General features: G+C 39.7%; 1 protein-coding gene across 2 annotated transcripts in view; it reads right to left on the bottom strand.

Moving 5' to 3' along the window:
* LOC134574477 (uncharacterized) overlaps window positions 1-14752 on the bottom strand; it is a 168571-nt gene that overhangs the window by 29539 nt on the left and 124280 nt on the right. For both annotated transcript variants that reach the window (XM_063433573.1, XM_063433572.1), the window contains exon 4: window positions 12661-12776. In XM_063433573.1, the coding sequence (XP_063289643.1) occupies window positions 12661-12776 (116 nt within the window). The remainder of the gene's footprint in view (window positions 1-12660; window positions 12777-14752) is intronic.

Here is a 14752-nt window from a genome sequence, read left to right on the forward strand (position 1 = left end):
TCAGACTAAAGAAACTCTGTCACCAAAAACATTTTTTGAGAATTTCCTACAGATACAATCTTTCTATTACTCCTAAACACAATTTCATTGAAGTTTTCTTGTCTCAAGATTACAACATTTCACAAATAGAGGAGCTACTGCTGTCATGCTTTGTCAGTTCCCACAGTTGTCGCTAGCGATAGCTGTGGGAATAATGCATTATCTGGGTCATTGTGAGATAATATCTAAATATCTACGGGGGTTCCTGTGTTCTTGTGGAACACGCCATAGAAATCAGTGGCGTACCTTTACGCATGCGTGGGAGAACTACACTGACATGGGCTCCTGGTAGATGAAGTGGTGCCCATGGGGGACAGCACCAAGTAAGTATAATTCACCCCTCCTGTGCCCAGCAATATCACCATTGGAGTACTTTACAAAATATAAAAAGGATTGTGGAATTTGAAGTCCCAGCCAATATGACCTGCTGTACGTGTTCTGGGCCAACCCAGTACGATGTCCAGAGCCTTCACGAAGAAGGGGCGAACGTTTCTAAAGAGAGACTGACTACAACCACAGGGCAAACCATGCCACTAAGAACAAGCAGAGAAAATACAGGTGACACGGGAATAATTAACCATGATCTACGCTTTTTATATATCTTTATATTCACTAAATTTCAAACTGACAAAAATTGAATTCCAAACAGAAAAATTTGGTATAAAAGAGCAAAGATGTGGCTTAAATAAGGAAATATTTTTCCAAACAAACTATTTTAGGCACATTTTGCCATCAAGCTGAGTGTAGTAGTATATATTGTTTAATTTGGGAATACATAAATATTAGTTTATTTATTTATTTAATTGTAAATGGGTAAAATGTGCTGTGATTTTTAAAACTGGAAAAATAGCAGCACTTGTCACAGCAGATTAAACCCAGAAATAGAACATTCTAATTTCGTATTTTCTATAAACCGTTTGGGTGCTAACGCCTGCCAGGGATAGGCACGCAGCACTCAATAAATCAAGTCACAAATCAAGCAGTTTCTTTTAAATGGGAATGGAACAGACAAGACGGGCCAATGGCTTTTATCAGCCATTATAATCTGTGTTTTTGTGTGTTCTCAATTCATGTGGAATCCAGCAGGGGAGGGTCCTGTGTCACACCTGATGCATATTGCACTCCCAGCTCCATCTGTGAGAGGTGTTATTATCAGACAGTAATAGATATAACAGATAATGATATGGTATGGGATACATAATGATATAGAATTAGCAAATACCAGCAGCTAGGTCTGGGACAGCACAGACAATATGGTGACATGTTGGTGGCAGTTTTAAATAAACACTCGGAGGAGATACACACATCTACACTCAGCCACAAATATCACCAAAAAACAGGGTCCAGTGAGCTCAGCACCAGGGCACATTTCATGAGAATAAAAAGGTAAAAAATAACAAAATCAGTGCGTCAAATGAATGTTCAGAAACTAATCAATAACAGTAGAAAGTATTCTTTATTGATATTTGTCAAATTAAAATAGGGCTATTAAATTCAAATAAGACGTTTTAGATTAACCCGAGATTGTGGTTTTTCTACATTTTGTCTTTGTTACAGAATTTTGCAGACTTTGCGCGCAGGGACATTCATTTAGAAATCACTCAACAAAAAGGAAATGAGAGACGCAGACTTTGTTTAGTATTAGGAGCGGTGACTTTTGTATTTACATGGTGTCAGAGTCAGCCTAACTGTCAAAACAGAGCAACGTAAGTAGGGTGGAATTCACTATTACTAATGGGTTGGTATCCTACAGATCCCCTTAATGTGGGTTCCTTTATGGAACCCCAAAATGTCTTTCGGCCAGTACTCATCATTAATCAAACAAGCTTTGTTGTGTGTATAAGTTGGTAACAGTTTATTAAATATCGTTGCCTTGTTAGAATCCAAAACTACAATACACTCAGCTAGAACTGGGAGATCTTTGTGTCTCTGATTATTGTATTCACCCGTCGTTATGGTCCGCTGTGCGCCATCCAATAATAAGGGTCAATTCTCTTTGAATATCCAGAGTTGATAAGTCCATACGGTAATGTCCCCAGTATTTAAAAGCCTTTTTATGAAGACAGAATGAAAAGATACCATAAGCTAAATTAAGGACTACTTGTCTTAAAGGGACACTATAGTCACCCAGACCACTTCAGCTCAATGAAGTGGTCTGGGTGCCAGGTCCCCCAGGTTTTAACCCTTCAGATGTAAACATAGCCGTTTCAGAGCTTAAGGTAAGTGGCTGAAGGGGTTTTAACCCCTTCAGCACCACCGGAGGGGGGCCCTGAGGATGGGGGGGGGGATCTAAGGATGATATAGTGTCAGGAAAACAATATAGTGATCCTTTAAAGAAGTGCGAGGTGATTTTAGACACAACGTACCTAAAGGTGGAACTTAAAACTTCTTTAACATTTTGCCAGTTCCCATCAGCTGACTTCTCACATGATGTGCAATAGTTTCTGGCAATTTGGTTAAATTGTGAAGTAAGGCACAAGTAGGTGAAAAACAGGTACACAAAGTACAGTGTTATCATATGTGACAGGTGAGCATGGGAGATCCATTAAAATCCAATATGGCACAGCATAATATCTAGTAAGAGAAGAACCATTGCCTTGGACAGAGAAAACTTGAAGGAGCACAGCAAGGACATTGCACAGAACAACGGTAATGTGGCAAACTGCCCTGCAACCCTGTTATACCTCTAAGTCCAAGTTATTTTCCCTTGGATTTGGTAGTTTTAGCTACCAAACGCAGACCACGGCCCTGGCTCATTTCCTTCAAAGTAACCAAAAAGTTAAGTGCTCTCTCTGGCGACCGCCATTCATATAATCGAAAGACACGTGTGCTGGAAAACGGCGGCCATCTTGTCTCCCGAACGCAGGCAGCGGTACTCGGTCATCAAGTGTCTGGAACTCTAAGACAGATACTCTATCCCACGAACCTCGGTGATTTTGTATCGCCACCCGTTTCTGTTTCCGACAAGCCATGAGAGCGTTGTTCGGTGGAAAAGTACGCAGGAACGAGACGAGGAACCGTTTGATATTTTGTTCATGTTGGAACTTCTGAAAGTGACCAACCCCTACCACTTTTCTTTTCTAACTAATTTGGGCAGACGCCACGTGTGCGATCGGTCAAAACTTTACCCCTGGTGGTGATTCGGCTGTATTCGCTATTTGGACACTTTGGGCGCTCAGATCCAGGCCTTCTGGGCCTATAGGACTTGTGGGGGTTCCAGTAAAATAATGTATGTTTTGGGGTATCTTATGTTTTATTCATTCTATCTCTAGCGCCTGGGAGATAATTGGTAAAGTAAAGTAAGCTCACTTATATCCCAGACACAGAGACGCCTGGGTGTGTTTTACCTATGGTTTTGCTGGAGACCCCCTGCTGGGGCTCTGTGTATAAATGTGGGCCATCTGGCCATAATAAAACATTCCTGTTGTACCCTTCATCAAGTCTTGACTGATGTTTGGGTATGCGAACGACAAAGAGCTATATTTCACCTAACCTTGCTTGAGTTCGGGAGAGTCCACACGGACATATGATATTAAAGAGCTATAACTTACACAACCTTACAAGAGATTGGGAGAGTGCGAAGAAATGTAGAATACGAAGTACAGGGGGTTGGTTACAGCTTTATTAGGAGTAACCACTGCTGTAAGAACAAAGGTTACTCACAGGGCCGTTTACGTTCTATTGACAATTTGAGGGAGTAAAATAAAAGATCTTCCTTTCCAAACCAATGTTTGATGGAGGGTGGGGAGACACTCGTCACCACTAACTCAGATTTGTGCCATAAAGTGAATGGAAAGGTATAAAACCCAATTTTGCCATTGTGGCTGAAAACATCAAACAGGACAGATTATTAAAACTTGTCAAAAGCCTTTTATGAGTTGATGAATAAAAGCAATATTGGAGTTTTGGAGGAGTGGGTCTGATATCTCAAGTTGATTATTTTATAAGTGCATCATTGGTTTTTCTGATTGGTATAAAGCCAGCTTCAGTAGGGAGGACCAGTTCTGCCTTAGAGGGTTCAATCTCAGTGCCAAAATGCAGGCAAGGATTTGAAGATCTGTGTTTAAAGGTTTGGGCCTTTAACTGCTGCATATAGTTACATAGTTACATAGTTACATAGCTTAAAAGAGACTTGCGTCCATCCAGTTCAGCCTTCCTCACATATGCTTTTGCTGTTGATCCAAAAGAAGGCAAAAAACCCAGTCTGAAGCGCTTCTAATTTTGCAACAAACTAGGAAAAAATTCCTTCTTGACCCCAAAATAGCAGTCAGATGTCTCCTTGGATCTTTACTGAGCTCAGGCAAGGGAGTGATTAATGCCTCCATCATCGAATTAAATATGTGAGGCTTATACCAAATAATGGTATATAGTACGTTTCAGCCCCATTTTGGTCTGAAAATCTCAGTATTTAGCAACAAATCTGTCTTGGCCTGAAGTTTACCTAGAGGTGTAGATTTACCAGCTCCAGTCATTTCCTCTATTTAAATTAGTCTGCAGAGGGTGGAATATTGGTATGAACGCAGTCTTTAAATTATACCTAGAGTGATAATTTAGGTGGAAAGATTGTGCTATGTCCGTCATGAAAGACAAATGTTGGGTTGTTGGGTTGCCCTCAGTGGTCTGATCTGCAAGGAAAGTGGATTGTCCCCTTGTCCATGGTACTTTTGCCAGAAGGTGATAACTTTAATTTCACTGGAGTATGATAAATGTGTTAAGTGTAAAGAATGTTCTCCTTGCATTATATAGAGGGAAATTCTTGGACTCACTGTGTATTATCAGTAGTTTATAATTCCAGAAGTTAGTTTAACTATAGTTGTTTGACATTTGAAGTTGAGGATCTTCATGGATTACCCCCTCCCACATTTAAGATTGTCTTGTGGGTTTCTGCATTAATAGGGACAAGACATCATTGCTGGATTTGCTAGAAAGTTGAAAACAATAGTATCTTGCATGTTAGCAGTTTGTTTAGGGATTCACTGTTCCCATTGCCAGGTTTTAGTGGTAAATGCATATGCTGATCAAGTTATCATATTTTTCAATAGTAGTATGATCTGCAAACGGTGCCACAGGCCATGGTTTGAGTTTCGGTGCCCATTGTGCCCAGTCAAATTTGATGGAGGTGTGAGGGGCTCGATTCCAAATAGAGAAGATCTGTTGCAAGCTAAGGAATTCTTTCCCTCCGCTTCAGAGTTCCACGGTTGTCACATATGCTATATACTGTAGAAAATAAAATAATGCAGACCTACACCAATATACAATAGTGTGTAAGTCAGAAAACGTACTTATCGTTAATTGATATATATATATCAGCTTCCTATCATGATATTCCAGACTGTATCCCTTACGTACAATATCACCAGATAGAAGATAGAGTAGACTATATCACCAGATAGAAGATAGAGTAGACTATATCACCAGCTACAATATAGTAGTTCAACCTTCCATCTTATGGTGACAACATCAAAAGTGGAGGCGGAGTCGTGGATATAACCCCCAACCATCGAAGGGGAGGCACCTGAAGGCGATATACATATCTCCATCTTGTGAGTGCAATTTAATCTGGTGCACAACCACTATATTGTGGCTGTATTACACTGTTGTATTATTCTTTTTTTCTGTAGATAGTCAGCTATACCCTCTATTTTCTATCTGGTGATATTGTCACATATGCGTTGATCATAGCAGTATATTATCTAAATCCTCAGTGGAACGGGGAAGTGAGTGTTAATGTTTTGTTGTTACCCATTGGGTCTTTTCAGCATTGTCTTGCTCAGCCTCGGAGCTGCAGACCATGGCCCTCCAGTTTTTTGTTTTGTGTTTGTGATATCCCAGTAAGGCATAGTGTTGGCTACTTTATGTTATGGCTCTTCCGTGTAAAGTTTCTGTTAAAATGTTAACTTTCTTACTTACAATTCTTAAATTCTCCACCTTTTACTCACAACTGAATGTAACCTTACTGCTAAAATAATAATTAGATCTGTCCAAGAGAGGGCAAAAGGGACCATTTATATTGTTTGAATAAGAGAAAGACAACCTATATTCATAAGTCACAGCCATTCATGTCATTCCACCAAAGACAAGAGGTCCGGGTAACGTGTCACCAAAGCTGACACTACATCTGCACCTGATCTAACCCCATCTCTGCCACCACGTTTGTGACAAGCTGTCTAATTCTCCACAGAGTTGTCAACTCAATTAATGTAGGATTCTGACAGGCTGTGAGTCACCTCAGATCCCTCAGCCCGTCGTGTCTGAGCTTGTCGATTTTACCTGGCAAGCCTGATGGAATTGAACTGTGCATGCAGGTAATTTAATTAACTCTTTCTCTCCCAGAAGGCCCAGGCAAAGCATGGCCTGCTGATGTTAATGTGCATTATGGGAAAGTTTATAATTCTACTGTCAGCGATGAATACACGTTGGGAGTACAGAAACATTGTGACATACTGATAGAGTAAGCATTTCCAAACTCTGCATCTTTTTGACATGTTTTTGTTAACACTGGAAACTCTCCCCTAATCCTGCTAAACGACTCAGCCAAGTGAACAGTAATTAGGGGACTTTGAGGATGTAAATTACTGCAGTAACTTACAACTTATAGTTACTGTTATAGGAAAAACGACTTCATTCACTCAACATCAAACTATAGTGAATTGAAAAACAAATTGCAAAATGTATTCGAAAAGGAAATATTATCCAACACAATTATAGTCCCATCTTAGCTGAAATTGTACAATTTGTTTTCAATCTATTAAATCGGAGTTTAGTGAATAAACCCCCAATGTGGCGCATCCTCCCAACAACGCCCAACACATTACAAATCAATGAAAAATCTTATTTTACTGCGACTGTCAAAAATATATAGTAAATGATTTAACCAAGTGAGAGCTAACATGCGCTGTGATCCATTCAATGCATACTCCGATTTCCTGCTGATCAAATTGGATCATTGCGAACTTTAATGACGAAAAATCATACACAGCCTGAATTCATATAAAACCTCGGGGTTCCAGAGGAACCAGCAATGCCTTACTTATACCTTCGGCACTTAAAGGGAAAGTTCCGCTGATATCTGGAGAGATTTGCAGTGTTTGAGCCAATGACGTGAACGTTTACAGGTTTTTTACTAAAGAGATAATTCAAAGTTAATTTAAGGCCAAAGCAGCCGAACTGAAAACATAACAGACGTAGAGAATTTTTAAAGTTTTGCTATTTTGACCTTCAAATTGGAAATTACTATGAATTATCCCTTCAGTAAATAACCCTATACCTTCTCCCTTCAGTAAATAACCCTATACCTTCTCCCTTCAGTAAATAACCCTATACTTTCTCCCTTCAGTAAATAACCCTATACCTTCTCCCTTCAGTAAATAACTCTATACCTTCTCCCTTCAGTAAATAACTCTATACCTTCTCCCTTTAGTAAATAACCCTATACCTTCTCCCTTCAGTAAATAACTCTATACCTTCTCCCTTCAGTAAATAACCCTATACCTTCTCCCTTCAGTAAATAACCCTATACCTTCTCCCTTCAGTAAATAACTCTATACCTTCTCCCTTCAGTAAATAACCCTATACCTTCTCCCTTTAGTAAATAACCCTATACCTTCTCCCTTCAGTAAATAACCCTATACCTTCTCCCTTCAGTAAATAACCCTATACCTTCTCCCTTCAGTAAATAACTCTATACCTTCTCCCTGTAGTAAATAACCCTATACCTTCTCCCTTCAGTAAATAACCCTATACCTTCTCCCTTCAGTAAATAACCCTATACCTTCTCCCTTCAGTAAATAACTCTATACCTTCTCCCTTCAGTAAATAACCCTATACCTTCTCCCTTTAGTAAATAACCCTATACCTTCTCCCTTCAGTAAATAACCCTATACCTTCTCCCTTCAGTAAATAACCCTATACCTTCTCCCTTCAGTAAATAACTCTATACCTTCTCCCTGTAGTAAATAACCCTATACCTTCTCCCTTCAGTAAATAACCCTATACCTTCTCCCTGTAGTAAATAACCCTGTATGTTCTCCCTTCAGTAAATAACCCTATATCTTCTCCCTTTAGTAAATAACTCTATACCTTCTCCATTCAGTAAATAACTCTATACCTTCTCCCTGTAGTAAATAACCCTGTATGTTCTCCCTTCAGTAAATAACCCTATACCTTCTCCCTTCAGTAAATAAACCTATACCTTCTCCCTTCAGTAAATAACCCTATACCTTCTCCCTTTAGTAAATAACCCTATACCTTCTCCCTTCAGTAAATAACTCTATACCTTCTCCCTTTAGTAAATAACCCTATACCTTCTCCCTTCAGTAAATAACCCTATACCTTCTCCCTTCAGTAAATAACTCTATACCTTCTCCCTGTAGTAAATAACTCTATACCTTCTCCCTTCAGTAAATAACCCTATACCTTCTCCCTTCAGTAAATAACTCTATACATTCTCCCTTCAGTAAATAACCCTATACCTTCTCCCTTAAGTAAATAACCCTATACCTTCTCACTTCAGTAAATAACCCTATACCTTCTCCCTTCAGTAAATAACCCTATACCTTCTCCCTTCAGTAAATAACCCTATACCTTCTCCCTTCAGTAAATAACTCTATACCTTCTCCCTTCAGTAAATAACCCTATACCTTCTCCCTTCAGTAAATAACCCTATACCTTCTCCCTTCAGTAAATAACTCTATACCTTCTCCCTTCAGTAAATAACCCTATACCTTCTCCCTTCAGTAAATAACCCTATACCTTCTCACTTCAGTAAATAACCCTATACCTTCTCCCTTCAGTAAATAACCCTATACCTTCTCCCTTCAGTAAATAACCCTATACCTTCTCCCTTCAGTAAATAACTCTATACCTTCTCCCTTCAGTAAATAACTCTATACCTTCTCCCTTCAGTAAATAACTCGATACCTTCTCCCTTCAGTAAATAACCCTATACCTTCTCTCTTCAGTAAATAACCCTATACCTTCTCCCTTCAGTAAATAACCCTATACCTTCTCCCTTCAGTAAATAACTCTATACCTTCTCCCTTTAGTAAATAACCCTATACCTTCTCCCTGTAGTAAATAACCCTATACCTTCTCCCTTCAGTAAATAACCCTATACCTTCTCCCTTCAGTAAATAACTCTATACCTTCTCCCTGTAGTAAATAACCCTATACCTTCTCCCTTCAGTAAATAACTCTATACCTTCTCCCTTCAGTAAATAACTCGATACCTTCTCCCTTCAGTAAATAACCCTATACCTTCTCTCTTCAGTAAATAACCCTATACCTTCTCCCTTCAGTAAATAACTCTATACCTTCTCCCTTTAGTAAATAACCCTATACCTTCTCCCTTCAGTAAATAACCCTATATCTTCTCCCTTCAGTAAATAACTCTATACCTTCTCCCTTCAGTAAATAACTCTATACCTTCTCCCTTCAGTAAATAACCCTATACCTTCTCCCTTCAGTAAATAACCCTATACCTTCTCCCTTCAGTAAATAACTCTATACCTTCTCCCTTCAGTAAATAACCCTATACCTTCTCCCTTCAGTAAATAACTCTATACCTTCTCCCTTCAGTAAATAACCCTATACCTTCTCCCTTCAGTAAATAACTCTATACCATCTCCCTTCAGTAAATAACCCTATACCTTCTCCCTTCAGTAAATAACCCTATACCTTCTCCCTGTAGTAAATAACTCTATACCTTCTCCCTGTAGTAAATAACTCTATACCTTCTCCCTTCAGTAAATAACTCTATACCTTCTCCCTTCAGTAAATAACTCTATACCTTCTCCCTTCAGTAAATAACCCTATACCTTCTCCCTTCAGTAAATAACTCTATACCTTCTCCCTTCAGTAAATAACCCTATACCTTCTCCCTTCAGTAAATAACCCTATACCTTCTCCCTGTAGTAAATAACTCTATACCTTCTCCCTGTAGTAAATAACCCTATACCTTCTCCCTTCAGTAAATAACCCTATACCTTCTCCCTTCAGTAAATAACCCTATACCTTCTCCCTTTAGTAAATAACCCTATACCTTCTCCCTTCAGTAAATAACCCTATACCTTCTCCCTTCAGTAAATAACTCTATACCTTCTCCCTTCAGTAAATAACCCTATACCTTCTCCCTTCAGTAAATAACCCTATACCTTCTCCCTTCAGTAAATAACCCTATACCTTCTCTCTTCAGTAAATAACCCTATACCTTCTCCCTTCAGTAAATAACCCTATACCTTCTCCCTGTAGTAAATAACCCTATACCTTCTCCCTTTAGTAAATAACCCTATACCTTCTCCCTTCAGTAAATAATCCTATACCTTCTCCCTTCAGTAAATAACCCTATACCTTCTCCCTTCAGTAAATAACTCTATACCTTCTCCCTTCAGTAAATAACCCTATACCTTCTCCCTGTAGTAAATAACCCTATACCTTCTCCCTTCAGTAAATAACCCTATACCTTCTCCCTTCAGTAAATAACTCTATACCTTCTCCCTTCAGTAAATAACCCTATACCTTCTCCCTTCAGTAAATAACCCTATACCTTCTCCCTTCAGTAAATAACCCTATACCTTCTCCCTTCAGTAAATAACTCTATACCTTCTCCCTTCGGTAAATAACCCTATACCTTCTCCCTGTAGTAAATAACCCTGTATGTTCTCCCTTCAGTAAATAACCCTATACCTTCTCCCTTCAGTAAATAACCCTATACCTTCTCCCTTCAGTAAATAACTCTATACCTTCTCCCTTCAGTAAATAACCCTATACCTTCTCCCTTCAGTAAATAACTCTATACCTTCTCCCTTCAGTAAATAACCCTATACCTTCTCCCTTCAGTAAATAACCCTATACCTTCTCCCTTCAGTAAATAACCCTATACCTTCTCCCTTCAGTAAATAACTCTATACCTTCTCCCTTCAGTAAATAACCCTATACCTTCTCCCATCAGTAAATAACTCTATACCTTCTCCCTTTAGTAAATAACCCTATACCTTCTCCCTTCAGTAAATAACCCTATACCTTCTCCCTTCAGTAAATAACCCTATACCTTCTCCCTTCGGTAAATAACCCTATACCTTCTCCCTTCAGTAAATAACCCTATACCTTCTCCCTTTAGTAAATAACCCTATACCTTCTCCCTTCAGTAAATAACCCTATACCTTCTCCCTTCAGTAAATAACTCTATACCTTCTCCCTTCAGTAAATAACCCGATTCCTTCTCCCTTCAGTAAATAACTCTATACCTTCTCCCTTTAGTAAATAACCCTATACCTTCTCCCTTCAGTAAATAACCCTATACCTTCTCCCTTCAGTAAATAACCCTATACCTTCTCCCTTCGGTAAATAACCCTATACCTTCTCCCTTCGGTAAATAACCCTATACCTTCTCCCTTCAGTAAATAACCCTATACCTTCTCCCTTTAGTAAATAACCCTATACCTTCTCCCTTTAGTAAATAACCCTATACCTTCTCCCTTCAGTAAATAACCCTATACCTTCTCCCTTCAGTAAATAACCCTATACCTTCTCCCTTTAGTAAATAACCCTATACCTTCTCCCTTTAGTAAATAACCCTATACCTTCTCCCTTTAGTAAATAACCCTATACCTTCTCCCTTTAGTAATTAACCCTATACCTTCTCCCTTCAGTAAATAACCCTATACCTTCTCCCTTTAGTAAATAACCCTATACCTTCTCCCTTTAGTAAATAACCCTATACCTTCTCCCTTTAGTAAATAACCCTATACCTTCTCCCTTCAGTAAATAACTCGATACCTTCTCCCTTCAGTAAATAACCCTATACCTTCTCCCTTTAGTAAATAACCCTATACCTTCTCCCTTCAGTAAATAACCCTATACCTTCTCCCTTCAGTAAATAACCCTATACCTTCTCCCTTCAGTAAATAACCCTATACCTTCTCCCTGTAGTAAATAACCCTATACCTTCTACCTTCAGTAAATAACCCTATACCTTCTCCCTTCAGTAAATAACCCTATACCTTCTCCCTTCAGTAAATAACCCTATACCTTCTCCCTTTAGTAAATAACCCTATACCTTCTCCCTTCAGTAAATAACCCTATACCTTCTCCCTTTAGTAAATAACCCTATACCTTCTCCCTTCAGTAAATAACCCTATACCTTCTCCCTTTAGTAAATAACCCTATACCTTCTCCCTTCAGTAAATAACCCTATACCTTCTCCCTTCAGTAAATAACTCTATACCTTCTCCCTTCAGTAAATAACCCTATACCTTCTCCCTTTAGTAAATAACCCTATACCTTCTCCCTTCAGTAAATAACCCTATACCTTCTCCCTTTAGTAAATAACCCTATACCTTCTCCCTTTAGTAAATAACCCTATACCTTCTCCCTTCAGTAAATAACCCTATACCTTCTCCCTTCAGTAAATAACTCTATACCTTCTCCCTTTAGTAAATAACCCTATACCTTCTCCCTTTAGTAAATAACCCTGTATGTTCTCCCTTTAACACTTTTAACGCATACATGGCATAGGTAATGTATTAAAATGCGCAATGCCGACAACTAAACCAGAATTGAATCCATTCTATCTTTTAATAAATAGTGTGGCACAGACAGTTCTCCAGCGAATCAGATACTTACAGTTTGGCCGCCATGGCGATCCTGTGTAAATGGGGTCTGCAGATTTTTATATGAGTACAGTGTTTGGGGACGCTGACCACTCTGGTGCCCGAAATCTTATGTGGGCAAAGAAGAGTCTGAAACGAAGAAAAGAAGAAATAATGACTGTAATAAGAACCATGCAACAGCTTTCAGACCAGGAGAGATATATTAGGTTATATATAGATGGGACAGAGATGGATTGACACTGGGTGTGAGAGTGCGAGGTGTACAGGAGAAGACACAGTGAAACGGCCTGGGACTGTGCACAAACCTACTGTGGCAAACATCGGCCTGCTCTAGTGATATTGATATCACGAGTACCCTGGCCCTGTTTCCCGTTATGGGTGCCAAATGTCCTCTAGCACCCGTGACAACTTCTCCAGAGCTGCTAAAGCTGGAAGTTGGTCGCGCTAGCCATTCATTGGCTGAGAGTGTCACCCGATCAAGCCAATGACTGACATCCTGTACGTAGGAATATTTGCAGAATAGACATTAGAACCTCCGGCAGCAGAGAGGTTAAACTCTGTATATGAGCAAAAATGCTGCACATACAGACTCCGGGCACCATCACCACTTCCAGACAGTGAACTGGTGATGGTACTTAGACTAACCCTCTTAGACACTGCCCTGACACACAAATGTACGGAGCAAACCATGAGAACGTCCTTTCTAGGCGTTTGCTCTGTAATACTCCAGAACATAAATACATTCTATTTACCCTGACTGCTCAGCCATAAAACAGGCCAGTTTTTAAAATAAACATTATTGTCAGAGATTGGTAATAGCTCGATTTGTATTCCTATACAGGTGTGTGTTGTGCTGCTTTAGGATCGAATTAAGCTTTATTAGAAAGCGTTATCTTTTACAAAAAGGGCTTAGTTAAATCTAGATAGGGTATTTTGTTAAAGTGTTCTAATACCCCAGACTGGTGAATTTGTTGTTTTATTGCTCAACACAACTGTGATGGTAGTCACCATCACTGGGAGCAGAAGGACACTTTACAAAGGTTCCTAAATTGCTCCTATGTCTCAGTCACCATAAGCTTCTTGTAATGAGCATGTGGGCTAGTCCAGAGTAAAAATAAAGCCGTGTAGGTTAGTTACTTTTGGAACGGTGTGTCCTGTGTGGATTTTAAGGGATCCTAGACATAGCGTTATTGTGGCGAAACCAGCTTCGCCACTGTGAACTGGAGAGGCCTGGCTGCTAGCCTCCTGCCCGCTGACTATGGCCCCTGGACGTGTTGCACTTTAGAAACTATATTTGGGCATGTAATAATTTGTATTGCTGCTGCTGGCCCTTTAAAAGCAGTGATGGACATATTGGAACTTTTGGGACTACTGTACCTTTAAGATTGTGGAGCGTAGTACAGTAATCCTGCCTTTAATACTTTAATGTCATGTATGTATTTTTGTATGCAGTTAACCTGGGTTATATATGTGTACAGCATTCATCTGATTGTTCGGTAGAATCACTCCATTCATTGTATGGAGGAAACTACCGAACAACCAGACCACCCAGGACTAAGTGTGCCTCCAATTACAGTTTGCAACAATGTTGCAAACAGGTAATTGGCAATCCATGTAATGTATTCTTTGTCCTCTGGGTGGCCGCCATTCGGGAAACAAACACGTGGCGGCGGCCATCTTAAACTACCGAACAGCGGTGTTTTGCCGTCGAGTGTCTGGAACTAAAATCGGACACTTGACTAGGCAAACACCGCTGAGACCTCCATACTTCCAGAAATTCGTATGGAAACTACCGAATGACCCGCCGTTCGGTAGAAAGAACCCCACAAACAAGGGAATTCATTCAAACCCTCTCCAGGCTCTATAACACAGGCAATTCGTCTGTTTCATTCACTTGTTTGTGACCGACCGCAGGGCCAAAATGCATGGAACTGTTTTCGGATACTTTACCCATGCGGTCGGTCAATACTTTAAAGTCCCATAACTCCCGAACTGTTTATCCGAATGGGCTGATTCTTGCATATGTTGTCCCCCTGAATAAGGGCTATCAGGGGATACCTGTTTTGGAGGTGTAGCCTATGTATTTGGGGTACATCCAGGAATTG

This window comes from Pelobates fuscus, chromosome 10 (genome assembly GCF_036172605.1).
Source record: "Pelobates fuscus isolate aPelFus1 chromosome 10, aPelFus1.pri, whole genome shotgun sequence".
Taxonomy (NCBI): Eukaryota; Metazoa; Chordata; class Amphibia; order Anura; family Pelobatidae; genus Pelobates; species Pelobates fuscus.